Consider the following 25,528-nt stretch of genomic DNA (forward strand, 5'->3'; position numbering starts at 1 on the left):
TTTAAAAAAAAAAAAAAAAAAATCCACGTCATCGCTAATAGTCCAGCCTGGCAAAAAACGGAATGGTTGAAATTATAACGGTGGGGCCAGGAGTAAACGAGGCGTGTCGGGTGCAAAGACCTACTGTTACGGAAAGACAAAGCTGCTCCAAACGGCGTCGCTTTTGCTTTTCCTTCTCTCTCTCTCTCTCTCTTTCTCTCTCCTCCATCGTCATCATCACACCGATGGCTTTTTTCTAGAGAGAGTTCAGTGGGAGTAAGAACCACAGACGAGTTTCCATTCCTTTTTGTTCTTTTTTTTTTTCTCTCTTTCAACGATCCATTATCGTTTCTTCTGTAAGTTATTCTCTGTTTGTTTCAGTTTCAGACGATTCCGGCATCCATTTTTCTTCGTCTCTTTGTTCTGCATCAACGAATGTGCGTCTGAGAGTGGCTCTTGGAGATGGCTAGTGTGTCCTCCGACGACGGCTCCGACCAACTGAGCGACCGGTGTGGTAGCTACAGTTTGAGTGCGGATGTGAGTGAATCGGAGAGTTGTAGTAGCTTCTCCTGCAGAAGGTTTGATGGAGAAGGGGCTTCCAGTTCTATGGCGTCCTCGCCACATCCTGTTTCTGGTAATTTTTGCTTTCCGCCGCCGGTTTCCTTGCCGGTTATCGGAGGGAAGGATGTTCTTGTTTGGGATGGGAAGCCTAAGAAACGAGACGATGATTTATCTGGTAATTTTTTCCTCTCTGTTAGCAGCATTATCAGATCAGGAATGTACTATTAAGATCAGAACTCACTCGTTTTCTTAATTGGAGATCTCAATCTTATCTCTCGTTGTGTTTTGTGCAGAAGTTGAGATGATGAAGGAGAGATTTGCGAAACTCCTCCTTGGTGAAGACATGTCAGGAGGAGGGAAAGGGGTTTGCACCGCCCTGGCTATCTCAAATGCTATCACCAATCTCTCTGGTAGATCTTCCATTTGATCCTCTTTCAAGTAATTGTAACAATGTATTCATTCTGTAGTGTGTGCTTATGAACATTTCTGATACCAATTTCAGCTACTGTATTTGGTGAACTATGGAGATTGGAGCCACTGGCGCCACAAAAAAGGGCAATGTGGCATAGAGAAATGGAATGGCTTCTATGTGTTTGTGATTCCATTGTAGAGCTTGTTCCTACGGTTCAGCCGTTCCCTGGCGGAGGTACTTATGAAGTAATGATGTCGAAACCACGCTCGGACTTGCATATGAACCTCCCGGCGTTGAAGAAGCTCGATGCGATGCTTCTCGCTATGCTTGATGGGTTTTGCCATACGGAATTTTGGTATGTTGATCGAGGGATAGTTCTTGGTGACTTGAACGACTGTAACAACGACTTCCTGCCCGGTGGGAGGCCTTCGATTAGGCAAGAAGATAAGTGGTGGCTTCCATGCCCTAAAGTTCCTGCAGATGGTTTGTCTGAAGATGCAAGAAAGAGGCTGCAGCAATGCAGGGATTGTACTAATCAAATACTCAAAGCAGCCATGGCAATCAATAGTAATGTTCTTGCAGAAATGGAAGTTCCTACTGCTTACATGGAAACTTTGCCCAGGGTAAGCGTTTGCAACTCAGCTTGAATTTCTATGTTAGCCCTTCATATATTCATATCTGCTCCTGATGTTCTTTATAACTTTTGATCACAAATGGGAAAGTTCAATGAGTTCTTGATGCCTGTTGGTGTTCATCATTGGCATGATTCAATGTTTTATAAGAATCAAATAATCTGATCTTCATGTACCTCTGATACCCATTGTTCATCTGATTAAGAAACAAGTATATGATGATTAGTTTTCCTTTTCTTTTCTCTCCACATGTTGAATAGAGTGGAAAAGCTTGCTTGGGAGATATCGTTTATCGCTACATAACCGCCGACCACTTCTCGCCCGAATGTCTCCTAGATTGCTTAGACCTTTCATCGGAGCATCACACGCTGGAAATAGCGAACAGGATTGAGGCATCGGTTCATATTTGGAGGCTAAAAGACCAGAAAAGAAGTGGTCACCGCAGCACAGGAAGACGACCAACTTGGAGTGGGAAGGTGAAAGGTATGGTTGCTGTCCCTGGGAAAAGTCACAATATGGCCCGGAGAGCAGAGACACTGCTTGAAAGTCTAAGACTAAGATTTCCAGGGTTACCACAGACAGCATTGGACATGGCCAAAATCCAATATAACAAAGTAATTCTTTCAATTCCTTTATAGTTTAGCTCTCTGCAACTCTCTGGAATTACTAAAACCATTGAAAATGGCCTTGTCTAATGCCAAAAACTTGCCTGCAGGATGTGGGGCAGTCAATTCTTGAAAGCTACTCAAGGGTGATGGAGAGTTTGGCTTTCAACATCATGGCACGTATCGACGACGTTCTATACGTCGACGACGCAATCAAGCAATGCGTCGAAGCAGAGTCGATCTCCCTTTTCAACAGAGGTTTGGGTGGCCTTCCAATCCAGAAACGTATGTCTCCCAGCCCCTTCTCAATCCACCACAGCCCATTTGCTTCTCCATTTGGAACTCCAACTTTCTGCTCCTCTACTCCCATTGAAGGAAGCCCAGAAAGACTCTCCCCATCCCCAACTGTAAAAAGAAGCAATGTCAAAGAAACACCAGATGTTCTAAGACCTGATAAACACAGCCAAGCTGCTGGTAATGAGAAAATTTGGTCATATGCTGGGAACCTCAGTGGTAGAAGAATTTCTGGAGTCACTCCAGAACGAGACTGATAATGTTTGACAGTGGTCCATCCATTATGATATCTAAACAAGAAACTCTGCATACCCTACTGTAAATTACTTGGCCATTAGAAATGTAGAATGGACAGTCTTAGAAGGAGAGAGAATTTTTGCTATACATTTCTAATATGCTCTAATGTAATTATTTGCAATGTGTCCAAAAAAGTGAATTTGGTGTCAGCTTTTTCAGCCTTAGGAACAAGCACGAGGCGATTGACAGAGTCCATCAGGAATATTTTTGGGATTAGAATGCCTTTTTTCTTCTTCTTCTTCTTCTTCCCACTATAAACTATTAGGATGGCTGTCTTTAGAAGCAAGATGATCATAATTGTTCTCTTGTGAAGCTTTTGGAGTTGCCCTTGGAAATCATTGCGAACTCCTCCAGCCCACATTCCAATTTCTAGTCTGTTCTTGGCCTGTTTTCTGCTCAACTCTATTCACAACTCTAACTCTCATTTCATTGTTTTTCTTTGGAGTATCAAGGCTTTTGTATAGAGAATCCATTCATATAACAAAGTGAGCTCGAAGAAACTCAGATCATATATGATTTTGTTCGATTGTCTAGCATATCAATGAACCATCCACCACATCCTTTGAGCATAAAAATATTCAATTACGATGTACTCTAGACATGAGGAAGGTAGTACATGTTAAACACTTCGTAAAACATTCAATTACAATGAACAAAATATAATATCAACGAATTATACTGCCACTGTAGTACTATTTTACGTTAAAATTCATCATAATGGTCAAATTTTAACCATTCGACAAGTAAATTATACATCTTATTGATAAATGAAATTTATGGCTATCTGTGAATGTTCTAGTCAACTTGCATGCATATCATTGACTGCTCCTTCCACGAGATTATCATTATGTTTGGTTACCGAAGTGGCTCGTGAGATATCAAACTATAGGAAATGAAAATCATTTCCATCTCCATTTTTTCAATAGATAGGTTCACCGACACCAAAGGAGTTCAGAAAATGGTTCACATATCATCAAAGTTCATATCAGATGGAGGAAGGCTCAATTACAAGTATCAAATCAGGTTCAATTACAATATTCAATTTGTCTACTGCAAAGAAAAGGAATTTACAGGCCCATCATCAAGATCCTCTATCCACATCCATGGAAGGTTAGCAAAAGCAGTAGCAACGAACTCCAAAGTAACTGTATTCAAATCAATGAAGTAAACACTTTATTTATGAACAGCTTACCTGTAAACTGCCGTGTAAATTTCAGGTTTCACCTTCAGATGAAAGCTGGAATGAAGTATGACAACCATGGCACAGATTGAATAGACTGCAGGGTTGTAGGCCACTGCTGCTAAATCTGACAACACATTAGATAGGCAAGAATCGTTACTTGTTTGGGTACCCAATATCAATATGCAATTACATTGAAATTGGTTTATCACGTTTTAGCTAAAAGAACAAGAAATTGATTTCTCATATCTGATCCTAAGAGAGTCTACATGAAGCATCCACTTTCAAAGGCAAGAGCTCTTCTGATAACTGAACAGCTACTTCCGTTTCCCTCTTGCTACTGAGATGAATTCTAAAAGCAGAAGAAAAGGTGCAAAATCTCCCACCACTATTTTTCGAGGGAAGAGGTCAGATTTTCACGTCTATTTTGGTAACATATTTTGAATACAATAATGCTTAGTTCCCAGACGATGAAGTGTGAGATCCCACGTTGGTTAGAGAGGGGAACGAAACATTCCTTGTAAGGTGTGAAACCTCTTCCTAGTAAACGCGTTTTAAAACCGCGAGGCTGACTGCGGTACATAACGGGTCAAAGTGGACAATATCTGCTAGCATGGGCTTGGGCGGTTACAAATGATATCAGAGCTAGACACCGAGTGGTGTGCCAGCGAGGACGCTGGACCCCTAAAGAGGAATGGATTGTGAGATCCCACATCGATGGGAGAGGAGAACCAAGCTACTAGCTTATTCACTCAACAAAAATCATTATGCAGGATGCAATGTTTCAGTAGGAAAGTGAAAAAAAGAAGAGATTTACTAAACTGAAACAGGATGGAAAAACGCAATGAAGCTTTAGATTGAACGATACTTACTCCTGACATGGATGTGATCCAATATGGGGGTGGCCAGAACAACAATGAATACTCAGCGTGGCGAGATAAAGGCGATATGCTTCCATCCTCCAAGTAAAATATAGAAATGTCACTACCCTTAAACTCACCATCGTCTTCCTCACAGGGACAGGGGAAACCGTCAATAAAGACTATGCAATTTCCTTTACAACGAGATAAACCTGAAGCTGATGCAGAAAAAGAGCAATTTTCACCTAAGAACAGTATTGTGTCACCCAAGTCACGGACCACAATCCACTTCTTACTCCCATCATCTCTCAGCTTGAAAACCTTAAACCCAACTGTTTTTTCATGTAGAATACTTTCAGGATTTTCATCATCCAAAACAAAATTCTCTTTGGAGTCTATGGTTAAGTACATATCGACCAAGAACAGCTCACCATTGGATTCCACCAAAATCTTCTTGTCACCACCAAATACAGGTTCAGCCACCAAAGTGATTTTATCTTGAGATTCCACCAGGAAGGTGGCCCCAGAATTATCAACCGCATAGAACTCCCCTTTAAACAGCATCACATCATCATAAGGCAACACAGAGTGAGGGATCATACTCCACCGCCCATCCCCCGACTTAAACATAGCCAATTTTCCAGAAACATGAATAGTAATCAAAACAAATTCACTGCCATCGTAATTCAAACACTTATAAGCGACTTTCTCCCTATACAAGTCACTGGCATCGCCAGTCCGATTACTCATAGGCCAAAAATTAAGGTAATGCAACACATATTCCTGACAGAGTTCAAAAGCCGGAAAAATCAACAAGTCCAATACCTTGGGGAAATTTTTCGGCAATGGAGTGTAGCTAGACTTAGACAGCGGATTTGCTAGCTTATTCCTTCCGTACACATCTTCTTCGACCTTGATCAACCAGTCGTTCGAATGCGCTGTTGAGCGATCCATAGGAGATCCAATACGAAATACGGAGCGTTTAGTGAGATAGAAACCCCACGTAGTGTCTGAAATGCCGTGATTTGGAAGAAATGGGAATCGACCTGGTGATCTATGGCGTCTGGGGGAGACGACGGATCTCCAGGAGGAACAGACCGATCGAAAACGCATCGCGTCGAAAGGAGTTTCGAAACATTGGGCAATGAGATAGAGGAGATCCTTGGGGAGAAGAGACCAATCCGCCATGGATGATTTGATTAAAATCTGGAAGGTGAGAACGAAAATTGGCAATGAAGAAACACTTACCGTGTGCGTGATGAAATCCCATTTTATAGGTTTCTGACAATCGGTTGCCGATCGATGGCATTGGGCGGGATGATCATGATTGGAAGCATGAATTTCTATTACTATGACTTTATGGCTTAATCAAGAGATTTGGGGGATTTAGGGTTACCTTGTAGGTCATGAATTATTATGATCGAAATAAGGAAAGCTATAACGGGCGATAAATTGTGTGATTAAGACGAGCGATTATGATAGACTATGTAAGATTACTAAACAAGGCTTACGGGATAACCATTTTAAGTCCATTTGTACAGTTCAGTTTGAATATTGTGTGTCGAGACTATTGGAGGCTAGGATTAGGGAGAAAGAATAACGATCGGGTAATCAGAGAAGTTATGATATTCGCCACTGTGTGAGGAGGCTAAAAACATGAGACTTGACGAGTGTGACTAGGACGATCGGAGGAGCTAATGATGATAGACATGTAACAGCCGAAACCCACTGGTTGGAGAGGGAAACGAGGCATTCCTTATAAGGGTGTGGAAATCTCTCCCTAAGAAACGTGTTTTAAAATCGTGAGACTGATGGTGATACGTAACGGGCCAAAGTAGACAATATTTGCTAGCGGTGGGCTTGAGCCATTACAAATGGTATTAGAGCCAGACACCGAGTAACATGCCAGCGAGGATGCTGGGTCTAAAGGGGATAGATTATGAGATCCCACATCGGTCGGAGAGGAGAACAAAACATTTCTTACAAATGTGTGGAAACCTCTCTAACATAAGCATTTTAAAACCGTGAGGCTGACAGCGATACATAATAGGCCAAAGTAGACAATATGTGCTGGTGGAGTAGGCTTGAGCTGTTACAAGACAGACTCGATAAAGAGACGAACGATGGTAGACAGACTCAATCGTGAGAGAATAAAGCTTGAATGCTAATCATAAGTTATATATTCTTTTAAACCTATGTTGCTAATGATTTTTTAATTAAAAAAACCTAATCCTAATTTTGATTTGACTAAGTAATACTTCTATACTTCATTTTACGGCCATTAATTTAGACATTTATAAATTATTATTAAAAAAACGTTTTTATTTATTTATTATTATTATTATTTTGCATTTATGGAGAGTCCCACATCGGAAGATTGGAAGATGAAAAGGCCCATTATGACTATAAAGGGAAACCGTGGGCTAATGTTAATAGCATCTTTGCGCTTGGGGCAATGACGCAGCTAGTGAGGTTCTAACCGAGGCGCGTCAATTGCTGGTTGAAAACTATTTCCAAACCCCCTCTTAGGCCTGGGTTTGGCTCAGGCCTTCGAGAATTTCTGGAAGGGCTCCCTTCGGGGTAAAGCCCTACAATTATTCACTCCTAAATTTTATTGTTTTCTTGGGGCTTTTTTACCGAACGACCATGGGAAGATAAATGCTATCTTGTATCTTACCTTGAACTATTTCTAGGGTTTGTCGAGTTTCGATCTAGATCAGATCTATTCATTGAACCAGCCGTATGCATTTATTTTCGTGTATCTTGCATCTTACCTTGAACTATTTCTAGACTATTTTTAGGGTTTGCCGAATTTCGATCTAGATCAGATTGCCGAATTTCGATCTAGATCAGATCTATTCATTTAACCAGCCGTATTTTCTAAACATATTTTCCAAACACCTGTGATGCATTCCAAACACCTGTGTTTTTGCATCTTAAAATCTTAAAATTATAACGTACAATATGTTTCTAAAGTGATTATAATTCAACATCCACTCATAAGAAATAAAAACACAACAACATCCACTCATAAGAAATAAAATAAAAAGAGTAGTTTCAATTTTACAGATATGTCAATACACATAATGACACAATATCTATATTAACCAATATTTCGGTAAATAAATAAATTATAAAAATGATTCACAATTTATGATATTTATAAAAGATGTCAAAGACATTAATGATATCAAACCCTCTAATTTATGAATATATCTACATACCGATCGTACAAACAATCGAGCATACAAGCTAGGATTCCTTCTATAGCCTTAATAAAATAATTTACATTATATAAAAAAAAAACAGATATAAACGTCGTACCATTGTAGTGTAAGACCAAATGGATGATTGTTTGGAGAGGGTATCATTAAGGATCTTCTTCACTTGAAATGGATGGGTTTTCTTTGATTGTAAGGCTCAATACAAAGGCCACCAACTGTAAAATAATGCATGAAAAGAATTTCAAGTAAAAAGCATAGTAATAAATTGCACAACTTTGAAGTGAAATTTTATTTTATCTTACTGTAAAAAATCCGAGGCACAACAAAGTGAACCCAGGAAACTGAAATGGAGCATTCTTGGATAAGAAAAGAGCTGACAAATTTGAGGGAGTCAGTCAGTATATCCATTAACTTTACACTTTTATCTTAAAAAAATATACATGTCTTTAAACTTCCAAAATTTTTAATAGGATTTTCGAAGTTGAAAAAAATAAATTCCATTATCATGAGTTTTGAATAAATATAGCTAATAATTTGTTTAAAAAATACTCTTCAACTTTCAAAAAGTTTAAAAATATCTTGAAGTTTCAAAAGTTTATGTAATACTTATAAATTAAAAATAATATTAATGTACTTAAATTTTCAAAAAAAAAAAAAAACCTTTTTTATGGTTGGTATCTTTGAAATTAAAGAGAGACGATTTATAGAATATAGGGAGACGACTTTCGTCCATATATTGATGCTAAACTTTTTAAAAATTAAATGTTAGGAGCGTTGATTCTATTTTAAAGATGATACTCAGTATTTTTTTTTCTTTTTAAAAAAATTTAAAGGGTATTAATAAAACTTCAAAGTGTATTTTTGAAACAAAGTACTAACCGTTAACATTAATCCTAACTGTTTTTTTGAATTTTTTTTTTTTTTTTTTTGAAAATTTGAGTATAATCGAAACTCTTGAAAATCTAATAGCATTTAGTACAAAATTTTTATGGGTATGTACCTGCTAGAGGGTTGAAAACTAATGGAGATATGGCGCAAGCAAAGCTTTGAATGCCAAAAATGCAACCTTGAGCTTTTCCCTAATGATGGAAACATTAAGTATTTTAGATCAAAGTTTGTTCAAATAAGAAAAAAAGTATTGTTTAATGAAGCATTTACTTACCTGTTCTTCAGCCTCAACCTGCTTTGATGCAATACTGCATGCCTGTTTAACAACTATACATTAAAACCCAATATTTATAATTGAAATATATAGCAAATTATATTGAACTTACTGCGGGCATTACGCACCAAGCAAGAAGAAAAAGTGTAGATGAAGCATAAACAACCTGCATTCATTGGAAACGTTTTGAAATTTACAAACAATTCAAAAGATAGTGAAATTCAACCGATTAAAATGTTATATCCTTGACTAATATTGTAACAATCTAAAGTCATTGCTAGCAGATATTGTCCACTTTAGCCCGTATTGTCATTAGCTTCACGATTTTAAAACATATTTGTTAGGGAGAAGTTTCTACATGCTTGAGGAATATTTCGTTCCTAACGTGAGATCTCACAAATATACTCGAGATTTGAATCCTCTCCTCCACAAGAAATTATTCAAAGGGTCATACAATAAATAATTTTCTCTCGACCATCTCCCACGTGCCACAAAACTTGCTTAAGATAAGATGTCATACGATCCTTAAATAATAGGTACTACCTTAAAAGTTTAAGATTAGGTTAGAAACACCTCGTTTATAATATACTTTCAATAGAGATGGGGGAGGAATTACCCAAAATGACCAAGCAATGCTTAAGATTAACAACTGCATGAAAGGGCAAAATGGTCAGATGACAAAGAATAGGAAGTTTAAGATAAAGTATTAAGCAAATATAGTCTATATTACATTTATAAAGGTGGCAAAGAGAGCGACTGAAAGCAAGTTTTTATCCCCGATCACAGCCGATAAGAATGATGCCACAATCGACTGCAAAGTAGTTACAGACAGAGAGCTCCATTATTTAGAGATTAAATTTATAATTTGACCTTAAAAAGTGTACCTGCGAAATAGCTCCAAAAGCCCCAATGAGTATCAATAAGCTAGCAAATTGATCTTTGTCGGAGAGAAAACGAGCCTTGAAGTAGTACTACACCAATTTATCATAATTCAATTTAACAAAACTATTAGGAAAATGTATGATTCCCGAGTTTACCAAGCTTATAGGTCAGAAATTTAGGTTCAGTATGATAATATTTGAATCTTAATTTTTAGTTTTTAAAAATGGTATTATATTGAGTCTCATTTTTTAAGAAAAAATTTGAAAACCCACCAAAGTATTTATAGACTTAGTTTTCAAAAAACCAAATGGTATCACAATCCGAGGATTGAGCTTATGTAATCAAATACATTTTGAACTCGGTAAATTAAAATAAACACACTCACATTTTATCTAGAAATACATAAGCTTCCTAGGTTGTCTAAAATATGTAACATTTAATGTTGTATTAGTTGTAAAAGTTGGGAGATGAATGTGTACCAACAACGATGCTTGTGTCCAACCCAAAGCTATGCCGTTGAAGAAACAGACTACTAACGTTCGTGAAAATGTTGAGCTAAAAACACAACACAACACTTAAAATATGGCGAGGTTAATGTAAGTAGATAACAACGAGGAGTAAAACTACAGTAACACAGAATAATAAATAATAAGACACAAAATAATAAATAATAAGACGACAGAAGTCAAAATAATAAATAATACTATTAAATTATTGTTATTAAATAATTTATCAATCAATATTCATTCAATATTGTAATTATATTTTTGTTTATAGAATATTTTTAAATTAAATTTAGGATTATTCATTTAGAAATTTTTTTAACAATTTTTATTATGAATTGAAAATAATTTTTTTTTTCTATTCCCGCCAAAATAAATGAGATATGAAATTCAAATTTCATTTTTAGAATTTAGTATTGGATATCTCATGAAATTTTCCAATTTAAATTACCTAAATCCACAAAAAAAATAAACTACGAAAAATAAGGAAATTGAGAATTAATTACCTTCTTCCAAGCAACGAAGTGATTTCCTTGAAAGAGGGGATTGTTTTGGCAGTAGACGGAGGCAATTGAGGAACATCATCGGCATCGTCGCCGTCTTCCTCCGTCTTCAAAATCGGCCGAGACAACAGATCCATTTTATTCGAAACACTTTCTTCTAGAAAAATCCTCACATACGCAATCGCAAACAACGACGCACAAACAGCGACCTAATTACGAAACAGCCAAATCCATAACCAAAAACACTAAATCAGAACTCAAATTCGAATCAAACGATCTAAAACGAAACCTAATCGAACGAAGAACCTGAAATATCGCGTCGATTGAAAGGAATCGAGCCGCCAAGTTTCCGCACAAGTAAGAGCCAGAAAAAAATGCCGATACGATTCCGAACGCAGATAATCGCTGATCCACTAGAACTTTGTCAGCCTGAGAAGAAAAAAGCGAGGAGAGTTTCGATTTCAGTCACATTCCTGCTATGGAAGATCTGGCGGAGAAGGAGATTCAAGTACCGCGTAAGCGAGGGCGAGGGAGCTTAAGGTGCCGCCGGTGAGCGCAGCGGTAAAAGTCCTCACCACATAGTATGCGTAGAAGAAACTCTCACTTCTTCCAAATGCGAATATCGCTAAAGAAACAAATGAGTTTATAAGATTCAAAATAATTATAAATAATAATTTTTTATTTTACTTTTAAATAACATATTTTTAACAAAATTATAGATTAAATTAGATATTTTAAAATTTAAGTTAAGCGATTTCTTACCAAAAAAAAAAACAAATAATAATAATAAATTAAAATTTATTAATTCATTAAATTTTGTCTTCTAATAATTATGAAAATTTGTCAATATATATATGTCTTTCACCTTGCCGAATTAATGGCTTTCACATCTAAACATAATTTAATTCAAAACTTTTATTCTATTTAATATTTAAAAATAAAATATCAATTTTATCTTGAAAGTGGACCTAGTTTTTAATTATTTAAATAAAAAATTATAAAAAAGATAATAGACTATTTTTAATTCGTATAACTATTTTTAAAATATTCAAAGCTGGGTAAGTGTATCCACTATTTTTAAAATTAATATTAAAATAAATCATCTATTAGAATATTCTCTCTAAAATTAAAATAAATTACCTTTTAGAGAATTTATTCCTCCATAATTAGCTTGAAACTTAATCTATTATAATAAATTTATAACTAAAAAAAATTAAAACCTAATTTATTTCTCATATTAATTATATATATATATATATATATATATATTTATCTCTATATTTGTGTTTTCAATTATTCTATTTTCAAAATAAATGGAAGCTATTTCTTACTCCAGCCCAAATAAATTAAAATCTCATAAAATTAAAATATCAAATATTTACGAGTCACAACGCATTACTATTAATTTAGTTATAGAATTGTAATTCTCGGTTGACCAAAAAAATGTCAACCTAGTACAAATTTTAAAATTAAAAAATTCAGCTCAACTCAAACCAAAAAAATTCTGAATTATTTTTCAATAATGTTGTGCAAATATTAGGTCGACCACTCATCTCTACCTACTGTATGATAGAGTTGTAATTCTATTTTCGAGTTAGTCGGATTGACTGACTTAAAAAAAGTCAATCCCACGAACGGATTCAAATTTTTTATTTTCTAAAAATTCAATCCAACACAAATTAATAATAATAATAATAATAATAATAATAATAATAATAATAATAATAATAATAATAATAATAGAAGAAGAGAAGTTAGGTGGGGTTTCGGGTACCTGTTGGAATGGCAGAGAGAAGAATGGGAAGTGTTAGCAGATTTTTCCTTCCGTATTTATCGGATAAGCTCCCAATCCATGGCGTCATGACCATTGCTCCCAATCCAATTATCTGTATTTTTTTTCCTGTTATTTAAAAAAAAAAAACGCAAAATTAAATGCAATTATAAACTCACTGCGTCTTGGAAGCCGGTGAGGTAGAAGACGAGGGGACACTGGTCTTGGCGGCCGGGACACAGAGCGTCGGTGGTTACGTCCACCATGGTCGGAATAACCACGGAGTAGCTGAATCCGGCGAGAAACACCGTCGCCAACAGGTGGCGGAGTTTGCTTATTACCTCCTCCATCTCCGATTCTCCGGTTCTTTTTGGAGCTCTTGATAATGAAGAAGAAACAGAGAGGAAAGTAGAGTAAGGTGCAGGAGTGGGGCTGGGGGTTTTGTCACCTTATCTTTTCCTATTTAATAATTATATGGTCCTTTCCTTTTTTAAAAGAATTATTATTTTCTCATGTGATGATTATAATTATTTTAAAATTATTTTCCAACGATAGTAACAATTCGAAAACAAATAATGACGTCTACCTCCAACATTCGCTACAACAATGACAGCAATGACAACGACCTCTAACAATCACGGGACCAACCTTGGTTCAAGCTTCCATGGTTTAGATTGATTAGTCTGAATTGGTCGAGTTCTCAAGTCATTTAAACACTTTGAATTGTCGGTCTCTTGTTGAATCAATTTGGTTGTTATGATTTATGTTCTAAATTTTATAATTAATTATTTGTTATTAATAATTAAATATTTTGTAAGTAATTTAGTCTATAATATATATAGATAAAATTAGATGGATTATCTTTATAACACTCCTAATATAACCTACTGTGTAATTATTATAAATTATTTAATTAAAACCGTTCCTATAGAAACATGTGAATATAAATATTCTATAATATTTAATTATTATTTTCACTTATATATCTAATAAAATATAAGATATGAGGCTTGTAATTAAATATCTAGAAAATGTATATACTTTAATTCTGACAATAATTTGACGCACGTGCCGAATTATATCTTGCTGTTTGAAAGGAATTCAAGATCATACGTGTGCACGTGGCGCCTTCTTACTATCGACCGTACAGCGCGTGTACAATCAACCCCACGTTAACGTTTGAATTAAATAAATAATTTTAATGTATTTATTTATTGAATTAAGAAACTGCCGTTATATCTTTTTAAACGGCCAAACAAACTGCCGTTTATTGTGGTCCATCCACGGCTCCCGCGCCTTCCTTTACCGTCAGTTTGTCTCACCATCCACCTGGCATTTGTGGTGGCCCACGCCTGGCTGATTATTCTTTTTTGGCCCGAAAATCAATTGACACGTGTAAAATTAATGATTTTTATATACTTTATATTTTTCTCCGAAAAAAAAAATCCTAGTCAATCATTTGTTTCCTTTTATTTATTTTATTAAAAAAATCAAAAGTCTGAAAACATAATAAATATTCTACCAAACAAAGCAGAATAATTTTCAGCCAATCATGCGTCCACGTAATTACACGTCACCCCACTGAAAATAAAGGCAGTTACATTAATATATATATTTTTAAATAAAAAATGGTTTAAGGTTTTGTTCATCGGAAGCTGCTGCACTCCGACCGTCGGACTCCACGGCCGGAGAGATTTCTGGCGACGGAAATAACGATGGCGCCGATCCACTGGACGCATCCGAATCCATGGTTCACGAGATTCCGCATGAAACCGCCGTCGGTTGTTGCCGGCGGTGTGAGCATGGGGTGTAGGTAGGCTAAGGCGGCGTGTTTGAGGAGTGGGTTTTTGATGGGGAGTTCGTTCCAGGCGGAGGCGGCGGAGGGCGGAGGCGAGGGGGTGTCGAGGAGGAGGTCCTTGAGGCTTGTGTAGGATTGAAGAGGGGTCATTTCGATGTCGGAGAGTTCCAGTTCCGGCGAGGTGAGAGGGTGACTGGCCGGAGAGTGGGAGTGGATGAGGGGAGAAGGTTGTTCCATGGCTGTGAGATGAGAGGAGAGAAGTTGTGAGGTTTAAATTATGACTAAATTACAATTTTTATAAAATCTTATTAGATTTATTATTATATTTTAAAATTTTTAATCTCAAAAATAAAAATTACCTATTAAAAGAATAATTTTTAAAAAATGAGAAAAAATTTCATCACTAATTCCTACAAAAATAAATAAAAAAATTTATAGTACGATGGAAACAAGTGACCGAACCAAAATTAGACCCCACCATATAGACATCTCTGTCAGATAAATAAGTTATTTGAATTGACGAAGAAGGTTAAATTATCAATATAGTTAATTTTAAAAATTAAATTTTCAATTACCATACAAACCACATATAATTATTTTAATTTTATGTAATTTTATAATTATTTTTTTTCATTGTAACAATTCCTAGAAATAAATTTCTTTCAAGTCTTTTATATCATCACTTTTCAAAAAATATATATATTAAAATTGAGTCACACATTTTAATTAGCCTTTTATTTTAAGATTTGATTTATTATTTAAATATACAAATATTCTTTTTGAGGTTGAATTTGAATATTTAAGAATTTGTATATTATAGAATAAAATTTAATTATATTTGTTTGTTATTATGTTTAAAACAAATGCTATAAAGTTGGATATGGGTGTGTTTGGTATAATTATTTAATACAATCAAATTTTCGGACTTTAATTTTTCTTTTATCAAAGTAAATGAAAATTGGTTCATATTTATATCAAAGTTACTACGTTGAATATTAAATTTTTTATTTAAAAAGAATAATATATGAAAAAAAAAAAAAAAAACCCGTGGATAGCCCGATCTTTGCAAATTCCTTGCTCCCGATCTCAAAATTTTCATGAAATAGGTGACTGAGATGAGGACATACTTTGTGGAGATCTCTAGTGATAGAGCAAAATATTAGCATTTGTTCGAGGTAGAGTTGGGTTTTGAATTCGTTTGGAATTGATGAGCAAAGTACACTTGATACAGACCGAGCTCGTCTTATTCACATCAGCAAAAAGCGTCGTACTCGAAGGCTATGGTGTTTTCTGGCCCTTTCATCGTTGAAGGCTATGGCTTTAAGCCTCTTTGCTGTGTTCATCACGGTGAGAAGAAAGGATGGTTGAGGTTAATGGACAGCCATGATTTACAGAGACAATCCCAAAGATTAGTAATCTATGTTCCCTATGCTATTAGAATATTTCCCAAAAAGCTTGCACAACCTTCTCTCTCTCCCCTTAGCTGCCATCGATGTCTATTGGCCGTTTTGGCTCATTACGTATCGCCGTCAGCCTTATGATTTTAAAATGTGTCTGTTAGGGAGAGGTTTCCACACCCTTATAAGGAATGTTTCGTTCCCCTATTCATCCGATGTGGAACCCCCCTTAAGGCTCAGTGTCCTTGCTGGCACACCGCTCGGTGCTTAGTTCTGATACCATTTATAACAGTCAAGCCCACTGCTACCAAATATTGTCCGCTTAGCCCATTACCTATCGCAGTCAGCCTCACGATTTTAAAACGTGTCTGTTAGGGAGAGGTTTCCACACCCTTATAAAGAATGCTTTGTTCCCTTCTCCAATCGTTGGATGTGAGATCTCACAATCCACCTCCCTTAGGGGCCCAACGTCCTCGCTGGCACACCATTCGGTGCTTGGCTCTGATACCATTTATAATAGTCGAAGCCTACCACTAGTAGATATTGTCTGTTTTGGCCCGTTACGTATCGTCATCAATCTCACTATTTTAAAACGTGTTTGTTAAGTAGAAGTTTCCACACTTTTATAAATATTTCGTTCACACTCCAACTGATGTGGGATCTCACAATCCACCCCTCTTGGGCCCCAGTGTCCTCGCTGGCACACCGCTCAGTGCCTAGCTCTAATACCATTTGTAAGAGTCCAAGCCCACCGCTAACAAACATTATCCGCTTTGACCCATTACATATCCCCATCAGTCTCACGATCTAAAAACACATCTACTAGAGAGAGGTTTCCACACCCTTACAAGGAATGTTTCGTTTCCCTCTCCAACCGAAGAGGGATCTCACAATCCACTTCCCTTGGGGACACAGCGTCCTCGCTAGCACACTGCTCGGTGCCTAGCTCTAATACCATTTATAACCGTCCAAGCCCACCACTAGCCGACATTATTCGCTTTGGCCCGTTACATAACGCCGTCAATCTCACGATTTTAAACGCATCTACTAGGGAGAGGTTTCCATACCCTTACAAGGAATACTTCATTCCCCTCTCCACCCGACGTAGGATCTCACATATTCAATACAAAAGTTCACCGAACCACCATTTCGGACTATCGAAGTTTTTGTTCCTTACCTCTTTGAGTTTCAATGTGTTCATACTTCATCCTCCATCTCCCACCTGTAAAATTGTTTCAAAAGTCGGCCGGATTTAGTTTATGTAAGCGACAAGGTCCCTGCAAATAAAACAATGTCAGAGTCAGCTGAGGAATCGTTTCAAGCATACTAAGAAATGATAAGATCAACAAGAATTTTGTCTAGTTGCCAATGTCCACTTGGGACAACAATGGACAACTTCTTACACGTGGCACCAACCCAGAGGATCAGTGATGACAGAGGCTGTCATATTTAGTAATGTCCGGATTGCCTGTCTGTCCAATCTTGGAAGCTACAAGATCATCAGCACTGCAACATTCCAAGCAGCAATCTCTGAAGAACAAACGGTCATGGGAGCTCAAAGCAACAAGCCTCTTCCAACATTAAAACATCTTTTCGATCAAGATCCATATAGCAACAAAAGCTTTAGCTTCAACAATGATCTCGAAGACGAAATTCTTTCTATAATTTCGTTCTGCACCGCCACGACGACCCAGTCTGCACCGGCTTCTCATGAACTGAAACGGTTCAAGCTCACTCATCTTTTCTACGTCGTCAAGACTTCAAAGAATATACTGCACGAGGATGTTTTATCGTCCCTGCTAGCTTTAGTGTCGACTAATCTATTCCGACCGCTCCCGCCACCGTGCATGGCTGCAATCAGCTCGAATGTAGCTGATGATGAAGTGGTCATTCCCATTCCTTCTCTAACTTGGCCACAACTTGAAATTGTTTATGATATGCTGTTATGGCTACTCATCAACGTTGATCCACAAACACTTGAAAAACATATAGACAACAGATTTCTTCTTGGTCTTCTATCACTTTTCGATTCGGAGGAAACGAGGGAACGAGAGAGTTTGAAGAACATATATCACCAAATCTATTACAGATTCACCATGTACAGATCGTTCATGCGCAAGGCGATGAGCACGGTGTTCTTAGACTATATTTTCGAGACGGAGCGGCATAACGGTATTGCAGAGATGCTTGAGCTATGGGGGAGCATAATCAATGGTTTTGCAGTTCCTTTGAAGGAAGAACATAAGGTTTTTCTGAAAAGGATACTGATTCCACTGCATAAGGCCAAAGGAATGCAGGGTTTCAACAAGCAGCTGGCTTACTGTGTGTATCAGTTCGTGCATAAGGAGCCTGAGCTTGGTGGGTTGGTTGTGAGGAGGATCATGAGGTACTGGCCGCTGGCTAATAGCCAGAAGGAGCTAATACTGATTGAGGAGTTGGAGGATTTGGTGGAGAAATTGGACGCTAAACTACATAGGGATTTGGCTATGCCATTTTGTTCTCACATGAACAAATGTTTCAACAGTTTGAACTCTCAGGTAACGTTGAATCCCTTAGCTGCTACTCATTGTGAGTTTGTAGGTACTACATTTCTTGAATGAACAGAGTTTCAAAAGATATGAACTCCAAAGAAACAGATAAAATCACAAAGAAACAATCATAATCATATACCTTATTAAGAAAAATCTGCACAACGCTTGGAAAGGGAACACCGTAATGAAGATCCTTTGAGCGGATATCAGAGATTTAGTCATTTTTGGGCTATTCCTTTCGAACTTCCATTCCAAGGTTTTTAAAAAGTTTCTACTAAGAAGAGGTTTTCGCACTCTTATAAAGGATGTTTCGTTCTCCTCCTTAACCGATGTGGGATCTTACAATCCACCCCCTTCGGGCCCAGAGTCCTTGCTGGCATTCGTTCCCTTCTCTAGTTGACGTGGGACTCCCTAATCCACCCCGCTTTGGGGTCTAATGTTTTTGCGAACACACCGCCTTGTGTCTACCCCCTTCGGGCCTAGCGTCCTCGTTAACACTCGTTCCCTTCTCTAATCGATGTGGGACCCCCTAATCTATTCCCTTCGAGGCTCAACGTCCTTGTTGGCACACTGCCTCGTGTCCACCCCCTTCAGGGCTCAACCTCCTCGCTGACACTCGTTCCATTCTCCAATTGATGTGGGATCCCCTAATCCACCCCTCTTCTAGGTCCAACGTCCTTGTTGATACATCGTCTCGTGTCCATCCCTTTCGGGGGTCAGCCTCCTCAGTGGCACATTGCCCAGCGTCTGACTCTAATACCATTTATAATCCATAACAAATTTAGGCTTGGAAGCCATGGAAACGCTGCAAGGACATTAAATATTACTAGTAATCAAAAGAAATAGTATGAAACCAACCCAATATCCATACATCCTTTATGTCTCTCGTCTCACTGGACTCATGACTCTCGGTCCAACCAGACAATTCAACTCAACCCCGAGTTGGGTTGGATTAGGAAGTGTCGAATCGTGAACCCTATTAGATAGTCAGCCCACCCAATCGAATTTGTTCAAAAATTACCCCAACCGAACCTAACTCTAAGTAGAATTATAGTATCTAACTTTTCATGAATATATAAATACAGTTGATTTAATAGTTTTTTTTTTGTTTTGTTCGGCCTAATGCCTAAATTAATAGAAATCGAGACTAAATAATGGAACTCAAATAAAGAAACAGTAGTAAGCCTCCCAATACCTATCCCTATCCCAACATTTTATGATTAATTTTAAGGATGCAAGAACAAAACGTGATAGCATAAGCCCTTGACTGTCAATATCAGTAAGCAACAATGGGTGTCTTTTGCATTCAGGTGGCTGAACGAGCACTATACATATGGAATAGCGAAGCATTCGTGAAGATGGTGTCGACAGCCATGGAAGAAGTGTTTCCAGTAATCATACAAGGAATGGAAGAGATTGTTCATAGCCATTGGAACGACAACGTCAAGGAATTGGCTCACAATGTGGAGGCTTTACTTCAAGAAATGAATCCATTTCTGTACCATAAAACCCTGCACCAAAATGGGTTTCAAATAACACAAGCAACCCAAGCTCAGATTGTAATGGCTGAACCAAAAACAAAGTGGAAGCAAAAACTCCCATGTAAAATGGATCAAATAACTCACTTTTACCATTTCACACCAAGAATCTCTCTCAAAAGCTTCACTCAGCACCAAAGGGCAAGATGATTCAGTACAAACATGATATGGTTTGAACAAATAAGAAAAAACTAAAGTACATGACAGTTCCTTATTGCTTTCAGAAGCAAAAAGAATCCCAAATCGCCACAAGAATAACTCAGCTTTATCCTTCATGAAAACCTATAACCCTTTTTCTTTCATTAATGGAAAAATCATGGAACCAAAATCATAAACTAAAAAGGACAAGTGATTGACTCTACTCTCTACCCATATAAACTTCTGTAAGACAAACCGTCACCCCAAAATCGATATTATGAATCCGGGTAGGTATTCGAAACGACCACATGAAAGGAAAGGATTGGGAACTATATGGGCACCAACACACTATCTCAACATATCTCCCCTGTACAACATTGATTGCTCCCCTTCAGCTGCTTTCATTTCAAGTGCTGTCTCAAACCTGTATAAGGATGTGCAATTATCTTCAAGCTTCAACCAATAAGGCATTTTAGTAAGAGCTACGACACACAAGACAAGGCACAAAGCGACCGTTGGTTTCGAGACAGAATTTGAAGCATATATTTGAGAAGAATGGTTGCTGAAGTAAATTGATATACGTCGTCCTATACTTGATATTTCGATAGTTTGTCCCTCACAGAAGGTTCTAGAGAAGAAATATACTGGTCCCATCCACCACCATTTATCAGCATCTGCCAAATAGACATTCATATGATCATTAATATACTGTACACTAGGATCATTATACTATTGCAAGTTAGAGGAACATAATTATCAAGACAAAGAAAAGAACACAAAGGGCCCCTAAGAATGGTCCAGCCCAATCCATAGCCATCCATCTTACCTCTTAAATCAGATAAAGGAAATTTACCAGTTTATAACGCATTCCATACTTCGGTCTTTCTTTCAGTACCGACGATTTAAACAATATTTGCCTTAAAATGGGAGACGGGGAATGGTCAGAAGTAGCTTAGTACCAACCTGTTTATAGCCATGCAGAACCTGGCACACTTCATTGTGAAGATCTTGACTCCTTATTTCCTGCGGGAAATAAGTTCGGTTTAGGAATACATAGTCCCTCATAACAAAGATCAAGTAATATCAAAATTGATGAACGAAGTCTCGATGCTTACATGCCAACTAGCAATGGCTTTGCACATATAAGCAAGTGAACTTAGTGCCCCTGACGGATTTGATTTAGCCTGAAAGTAGCAAAGATATAATAATTATTAATTGGAAACATATGAGGTTTCGCTATAAACTCGAGGGGCTTACCAGAGCACAAAGACCTCGGAAAGCATCCTCTTTTTCTACATCGTCACGTATCCTGCCAGTATAATAGAAAGCAAAATCCATGCTCAAAAATACAATGGATTAATAAGAAAAAGGAAAAAATATTCGGTTCGCTCTTTCTTAGTGACAAGCTGTGATTTAAATAAAAACCATCAGAAGTTAACAATTTTGTCTAAGCTTTTAACACAACATTCATAATGTAGAGAAAACCTTACATGGATAAAGCAGTGCACCATGGTTGCATGAAATGTTCCATATGTGGTGACACAAGCTGCGGACAAACCCATGCAATCCTTCCAAGTGTAATTGCACTATTTTCTACCAGAGATTTATTTAGCTCCTGCATAGCTCAAAGATATTAAATTAAATAATAGAGCATGCGAGCGCACACATTCAATATCCCGCCTCAGGATGCAAGGGACAATCTTTACACAGCTCAATTTTTCTCTCATTGAACTGAAACGATATAAAAAATCTAGCCTTTGTCACATATGTTTCAAGTGCTTGGTGAACAAAAGGCTCATCAGTGTCATAACAAACAAGCTAAGAAGCATGATACGGATATGAGACACAAATACGACATCTACACGGTGACTCAACATTTTGTAAAAAATTAGAACATAGACACAGCAAGGACACGTTTATTAAAATACACATTTTTTAAATTATATATTAATCTTATACATGAAAATTCCAAATGAATAAGTTTATGTATTTATATATTTTAAAAAATGAGTATGGTATATTTTACTCTCAAAATTTATTATTTTTGTCCTATATTATTATGTCTATTTAGTATACTTGTTTGTTAACACATATTTATTGTGCTAACAAGTGTCAGCCTATCCAAATGTCTGACACGGACACGCTAACCAAGCTAAAAGTGTATGTGTTTATTAACACACAAATAATGAGACATGTTAGTGCAAGATTAAGGGGACCATCACCTGTGCATGTTGAAGAATTGGGACCAAGCTTGAAATCACTGTCATAACGACTGGAGAAATTTCTTGGTGTACCTAAACCAATAACAATGTCAATTAATGAAAATTGTTGCTTACAAATTCCATTTCCCAACAAGAAGATTGACGTGGAACGTGCAACGCAATACCAGATTTTCTAATCTTAATCAGCATACAGGAATATAAAATAATATGATATCATAATTCAGAAACATAGAAATTTAGAAGAACACACTTGGGGTTGTGGTAGTGCAAACCAGAACTAGCAAATAGGATCAAAGAACCAGTTTGAGTTGGTGAATTTTGGGCTTCTCTTCAAGCTATTGCTTGAAAGAATTCCTTAACGAGTACTTGTAGCATTACAGTAGAGGATAGTGTTGAACTTCCAGGTTGAGGATGTTTTAACATCAGATGCATTACATCGAACTTATAAAATAAGAATCCTCCTACCTTTTTTTTTAAGGCATGATCCAAAAATATACTTAAATAGTCACAATATGAAGCCTGTGAGAAGATATATGCCCATACAAGCTTGAAGTACTTTGTGTGTGTGTGTGTGTGTGTATGAAAACCTACACATACCTTAATAGCTAATTCTCCAATTGCCCAGCAGGCATTGTTAGCCACAGAAACAATTTCCTTCAGCTTGGGAGTGTCCTGTGCAGAAAACGTATCAGACTAGTACAATAACTTCAAATTATAAACGCAAATAATAACGTAGATTATTTACCAGTTGCTTTGCTGCAGCGGTAAGAAATTCGGACAAACGTGGTAGCAAATGAACGTGGCATACCTAACCACAAAAATATGAATAAAGCATAAACACAATAGAAAAATATCAAGGGACACTGTCGAGCATCAGAAGCTTCATCCATGCAAATGAGGTTGCAAATGGACATGGCATACCGAGCAGTCAACAACTCTTGTGCAATCTCCTCCACCAAAGGGTAAGCAATGAATGGAACATTCATTTGAAAACAAATAAGTATAACACACCACACACTTGTACTGACACACGCATGTACATATTTGTGGGGAGTTTGTCATATTTGTGGGGAGTTTGTTGAGGTTCAAAATTTGAATAACCTACTAAACTTAAAGGAGCAAAGGGAAGACAATCCAAGAGATCAATCCAAGTTCTTACTCTTCCAAGATCCCCAAGCAATGCAAAGGCACTCTGTCGGACATCAGAAGCTTCATCCATGCAACATTGCAGGAGCAAGTCCCTCAGATTGCTTTGAGAAACCTGATGGAAATTCAAATGTCACATGCAAAGAAGTTCAGAATATATTGGCATAGTTCATTCAATTACTATTAGAAGGCAGAGCATTCACATTTTATCTAAGAAATATACAATAGCATAGTAATGAAACAGACAATAAGCACCAACAAAATTTATCAACATCTGACAACATCAACCCTTTTTAAATTCTTATAGATGGATCACACAAAAAAAAATTTAAAAAAAAAAAAAAGATAAAGAAGAAGCAAATGCTTTGTTTAGAATATAATTACCAAACTTTCTACCCCACTGCCAAGACCCTCTGCAAGTCCTGAAAGAAGATCAAGACAGCATACAATAAACTCTTTATCATATTGAACCCCAGCAGAAGCGGGATTGACCTGCAATAGGAAATCAAGTTAACATCTTAGGAAGATGGATCAAACGATTCAAGCATAGAATTGCAACCAGCAGTGAATTCTATAATTCAAACTCAATCGCACGTCAAGGAGCAACCAGACTTAGTATAATGTTAAATGAGAAGAGGGGGTTGAGAGGGGGAAAAAACCAACGAAGATGGAATGCAAACAGAGGAGTCAACATACTGAACAAAGAATTAAAGGTCATAAAAGATATTATTTGGTTATGTGGAATTAAAGGAAACAAAGAATCTTTGATTGGAAGTAATTGGGAGGAGGGAAAGGGCGGATTTAGCCAAAGGTTACACTTCTTTGGGCGTGCTACTATAAGTTCATTTCCATAATTCCTCTTATAACCATATGATGTAGTTTGTAGTTTCTTCTAGCTAGGGGCATCTGTGTAATGTTTAGGATTTTAATTTAAATTTCATGATTTCTTATACATATGCCACATTATGAGAGATATGTTTTACATTTATCCATTTCTTTATTTTTATCTTTTTAATTACCGATGATTTTTTTCTTTTCTTTTAGAAAACAAATTACAATATTTCTTTTAAGGAAGAAAAAAATAAGAAATAAAAGTTAAACTCATTTGACAGCTACAAAGGTTGAGACATCCATACCCCACAGCCCAAACTACTGAGGACCTTCTCACATTCTTTTAAAAGGGGTGAAGAAGAGGATAAAATGGTCAATTAGTAAAGATGAAGCACAAATATGAGATAAAGCTCCTTCACTATATTTTAGCATAGAGAAACACAAAGAAAAGAAGAGCAAACTAAAGCATACATAAAAGAGAGTAAAATAGGTATTTATTGAAAATCAATGATGAGGAAAACCTTTGCCATTTGTTGGGTCTGGATGATGCTTATGCATCTCTGAAACACAGGTTGAGCAAATTGGGCAAATCCAGCCCCCAAAGCCTAGAGAAAAGGAAAGAAATTAATCATTTTCTCAAAAGTATTGTTACGACGACTAATAGATAAGTAATCCAACTCTGGCTGAATCCATGAAGTACAAACATTTCAAGAAATGAAGCTTTCTCGCGCACTGAATCAAGATATATATATATATATATTCATAATCTTGAATTTCAATACACAGAATTTGAATGTAACAGCCCAAGCTCACCGCTAGCAGATATTGTCCTCTTTGGGCTTTACCTTTCGGGCTTTCCCTCGAGACTTTAAAACGCGTCTGCTAGGGGAAGGTTTCCACACCCTATAAAGGGGTGTTTTGTTCTCCTCCCCAACCAATGTGGGATATCACATTGAAGGTCCAGTATCTAGCACATGACATTCAAACTCCCTCCCCCTCCCCCCTTGGGTTTCTCTGTGTTACTACTGGGAGGCACGTAAAACGGGGGGGGGGGGGGGGGGG

The 25,528-nt window shown here is 37.0% G+C and overlaps 5 protein-coding genes and 1 non-coding gene across 9 annotated transcripts in view; 3 read left to right on the forward strand and 3 right to left on the reverse strand.

The window, feature by feature from the left end:
* Positions 1-161: 161 nt before the first annotated feature.
* LOC111451330 (rop guanine nucleotide exchange factor 1-like) lies at positions 162-3,180 on the forward strand. 2 transcript variants are annotated; one of them, XM_023091706.1, is made up of 6 exons: positions 162-255; positions 361-715; positions 834-950; positions 1,043-1,575; positions 1,845-2,198; positions 2,300-2,740. In XM_023091706.1, the coding sequence occupies exons 2-6, from the start codon at positions 442-444 to the stop codon at positions 2,738-2,740; spliced, it is 1,719 nt and encodes a 572-aa protein (XP_022947474.1). In that variant the 5' UTR covers positions 162-255; positions 361-441. The 2 variants fall into 2 exon arrangements, with proteins under 2 accessions (XP_022947474.1, XP_022947475.1); XM_023091707.1 differs by lacking the exon at positions 162-255 and having other exon boundaries at positions 442-715; positions 2,300-3,180.
* A 476-nt stretch (positions 3,181-3,656) lies between these two features.
* Positions 3,657-6,223, reverse strand: LOC111451331 (F-box protein SKIP23-like). The gene is made up of 2 exons (XM_023091708.1): positions 4,833-6,223; positions 3,657-4,087 (listed from the first exon to the last, which is right to left on the reverse strand). The coding sequence occupies exons 1-2, from the start codon at positions 6,006-6,008 to the stop codon at positions 4,082-4,084; spliced, it is 1,182 nt and encodes a 393-aa protein (XP_022947476.1). The 5' UTR covers positions 6,009-6,223; the 3' UTR covers positions 3,657-4,081.
* A 1,034-nt stretch (positions 6,224-7,257) lies between these two features.
* LOC111451900 lies at positions 7,258-7,408 on the forward strand. Its single transcript, XR_002712057.1, has one exon. It is a non-coding gene; the product is annotated as a U4 spliceosomal RNA (small nuclear RNA).
* Positions 7,409-8,004: 596 nt separating this feature from the next.
* Positions 8,005-13,296, reverse strand: LOC111451057 (hippocampus abundant transcript-like protein 1). 3 transcript variants are annotated; one of them, XM_023091307.1, is made up of 14 exons: positions 13,045-13,296; positions 12,869-12,980; positions 11,607-11,719; positions 11,401-11,523; positions 11,098-11,303; positions 10,568-10,643; positions 10,091-10,177; positions 9,937-10,017; positions 9,823-9,855; positions 9,319-9,372; positions 9,207-9,248; positions 9,045-9,123; positions 8,347-8,417; positions 8,005-8,259 (listed from the first exon to the last, which is right to left on the reverse strand). In XM_023091307.1, exons 1-14 carry the CDS (start codon positions 13,213-13,215, stop codon positions 8,191-8,193), a joined length of 1,317 nt encoding a protein of 438 aa, XP_022947075.1. In that variant the 5' UTR covers positions 13,216-13,296; the 3' UTR covers positions 8,005-8,190. The 3 variants fall into 3 exon arrangements, 2 of the variants coding, with proteins under 2 accessions (XP_022947075.1, XP_022947076.1); XR_002711920.1 differs by having other exon boundaries at positions 8,202-8,259; positions 9,335-9,372; XM_023091308.1 differs by lacking the exon at positions 9,937-10,017.
* Positions 13,297-17,536: 4,240 nt separating this feature from the next.
* Positions 17,537-20,279, forward strand: LOC111451624 (serine/threonine protein phosphatase 2A 57 kDa regulatory subunit B' beta isoform-like). The gene is made up of 2 exons (XM_023092098.1): positions 17,537-18,597; positions 19,902-20,279. Exons 1-2 carry the CDS (start codon positions 17,608-17,610, stop codon positions 20,277-20,279), a joined length of 1,368 nt encoding a protein of 455 aa, XP_022947866.1. The 5' UTR covers positions 17,537-17,607.
* Positions 20,197-25,528, reverse strand: part of LOC111451780 (transportin-1-like) — a 13,053-nt gene continuing 7,721 nt past the window's right edge. Inside the window, exons 19-29 of the mRNA XM_023092325.1 lie at positions 24,988-25,071; positions 24,020-24,127; positions 23,649-23,750; positions 23,235-23,297; positions 23,087-23,161; positions 22,490-22,561; positions 21,758-21,882; positions 21,525-21,576; positions 21,383-21,451; positions 21,231-21,290; positions 20,197-20,941 (exon numbers count right to left, since the gene is read on the reverse strand). Coding sequence (XP_022948093.1) covers positions 20,855-20,941; positions 21,231-21,290; positions 21,383-21,451; positions 21,525-21,576; positions 21,758-21,882; positions 22,490-22,561; positions 23,087-23,161; positions 23,235-23,297; positions 23,649-23,750; positions 24,020-24,127; positions 24,988-25,071 — 897 coding nt within the window. The 3' untranslated portion in view covers positions 20,197-20,854. The remainder of the gene's footprint in view (positions 20,942-21,230; positions 21,291-21,382; positions 21,452-21,524; positions 21,577-21,757; positions 21,883-22,489; positions 22,562-23,086; positions 23,162-23,234; positions 23,298-23,648; positions 23,751-24,019; positions 24,128-24,987; positions 25,072-25,528) is intronic.

Source organism: Cucurbita moschata, unplaced genomic scaffold, assembly GCF_002738365.1.
Source record: "Cucurbita moschata cultivar Rifu unplaced genomic scaffold, Cmos_1.0 Cmo_Scf00013, whole genome shotgun sequence".
NCBI lineage: Eukaryota > Viridiplantae > Streptophyta > Magnoliopsida > Cucurbitales > Cucurbitaceae > Cucurbita > Cucurbita moschata.

Bases quoted from the DNA above. Each gene is read 5' to 3' on its own strand.
- LOC111451330 (XM_023091706.1), top strand. From the start codon at position 442: ATGGCTAGTGTGTCCTCCGACGACGGCTCCGACCAACTGAGCGACCGG. The intron at 1,576-1,844 runs GTAAGCGTTTGC...CATGTTGAATAG, and splicing joins ACATGGAAACTTTGCCCAGG to AGTGGAAAAGCTTGCTTGGG. The intron at 2,199-2,299 runs GTAATTCTTTCA...ACTTGCCTGCAG, and splicing joins CCAAAATCCAATATAACAAA to GATGTGGGGCAGTCAATTCT.
- LOC111451331 (XM_023091708.1), bottom strand. From the start codon at position 6,008: ATGGCGGATTGGTCTCTTCTCCCCAAGGATCTCCTCTATCTCATTGCC.
- LOC111451057 (XM_023091307.1), bottom strand. From the start codon at position 13,215: ATGGAGGAGGTAATAAGCAAACTCCGCCACCTGTTGGCGACGGTGTTT. The intron at 9,373-9,822 runs GTAATTCCTCCC...CAATGAATGCAG, and splicing joins GCATTGCTTGGTCATTTTGG to GTTGTTTATGCTTCATCTAC. The intron at 8,260-8,346 runs GTAAGATAAAAT...ATTATTTTACAG, and splicing joins TGTGCCTCGGATTTTTTACA to TTGGTGGCCTTTGTATTGAG.
- LOC111451624 (XM_023092098.1), top strand. From the start codon at position 17,608: ATGGGAGCTCAAAGCAACAAGCCTCTTCCAACATTAAAACATCTTTTC. The intron at 18,598-19,901 runs GTAACGTTGAAT...TTTTGCATTCAG, and splicing joins TCAACAGTTTGAACTCTCAG to GTGGCTGAACGAGCACTATA.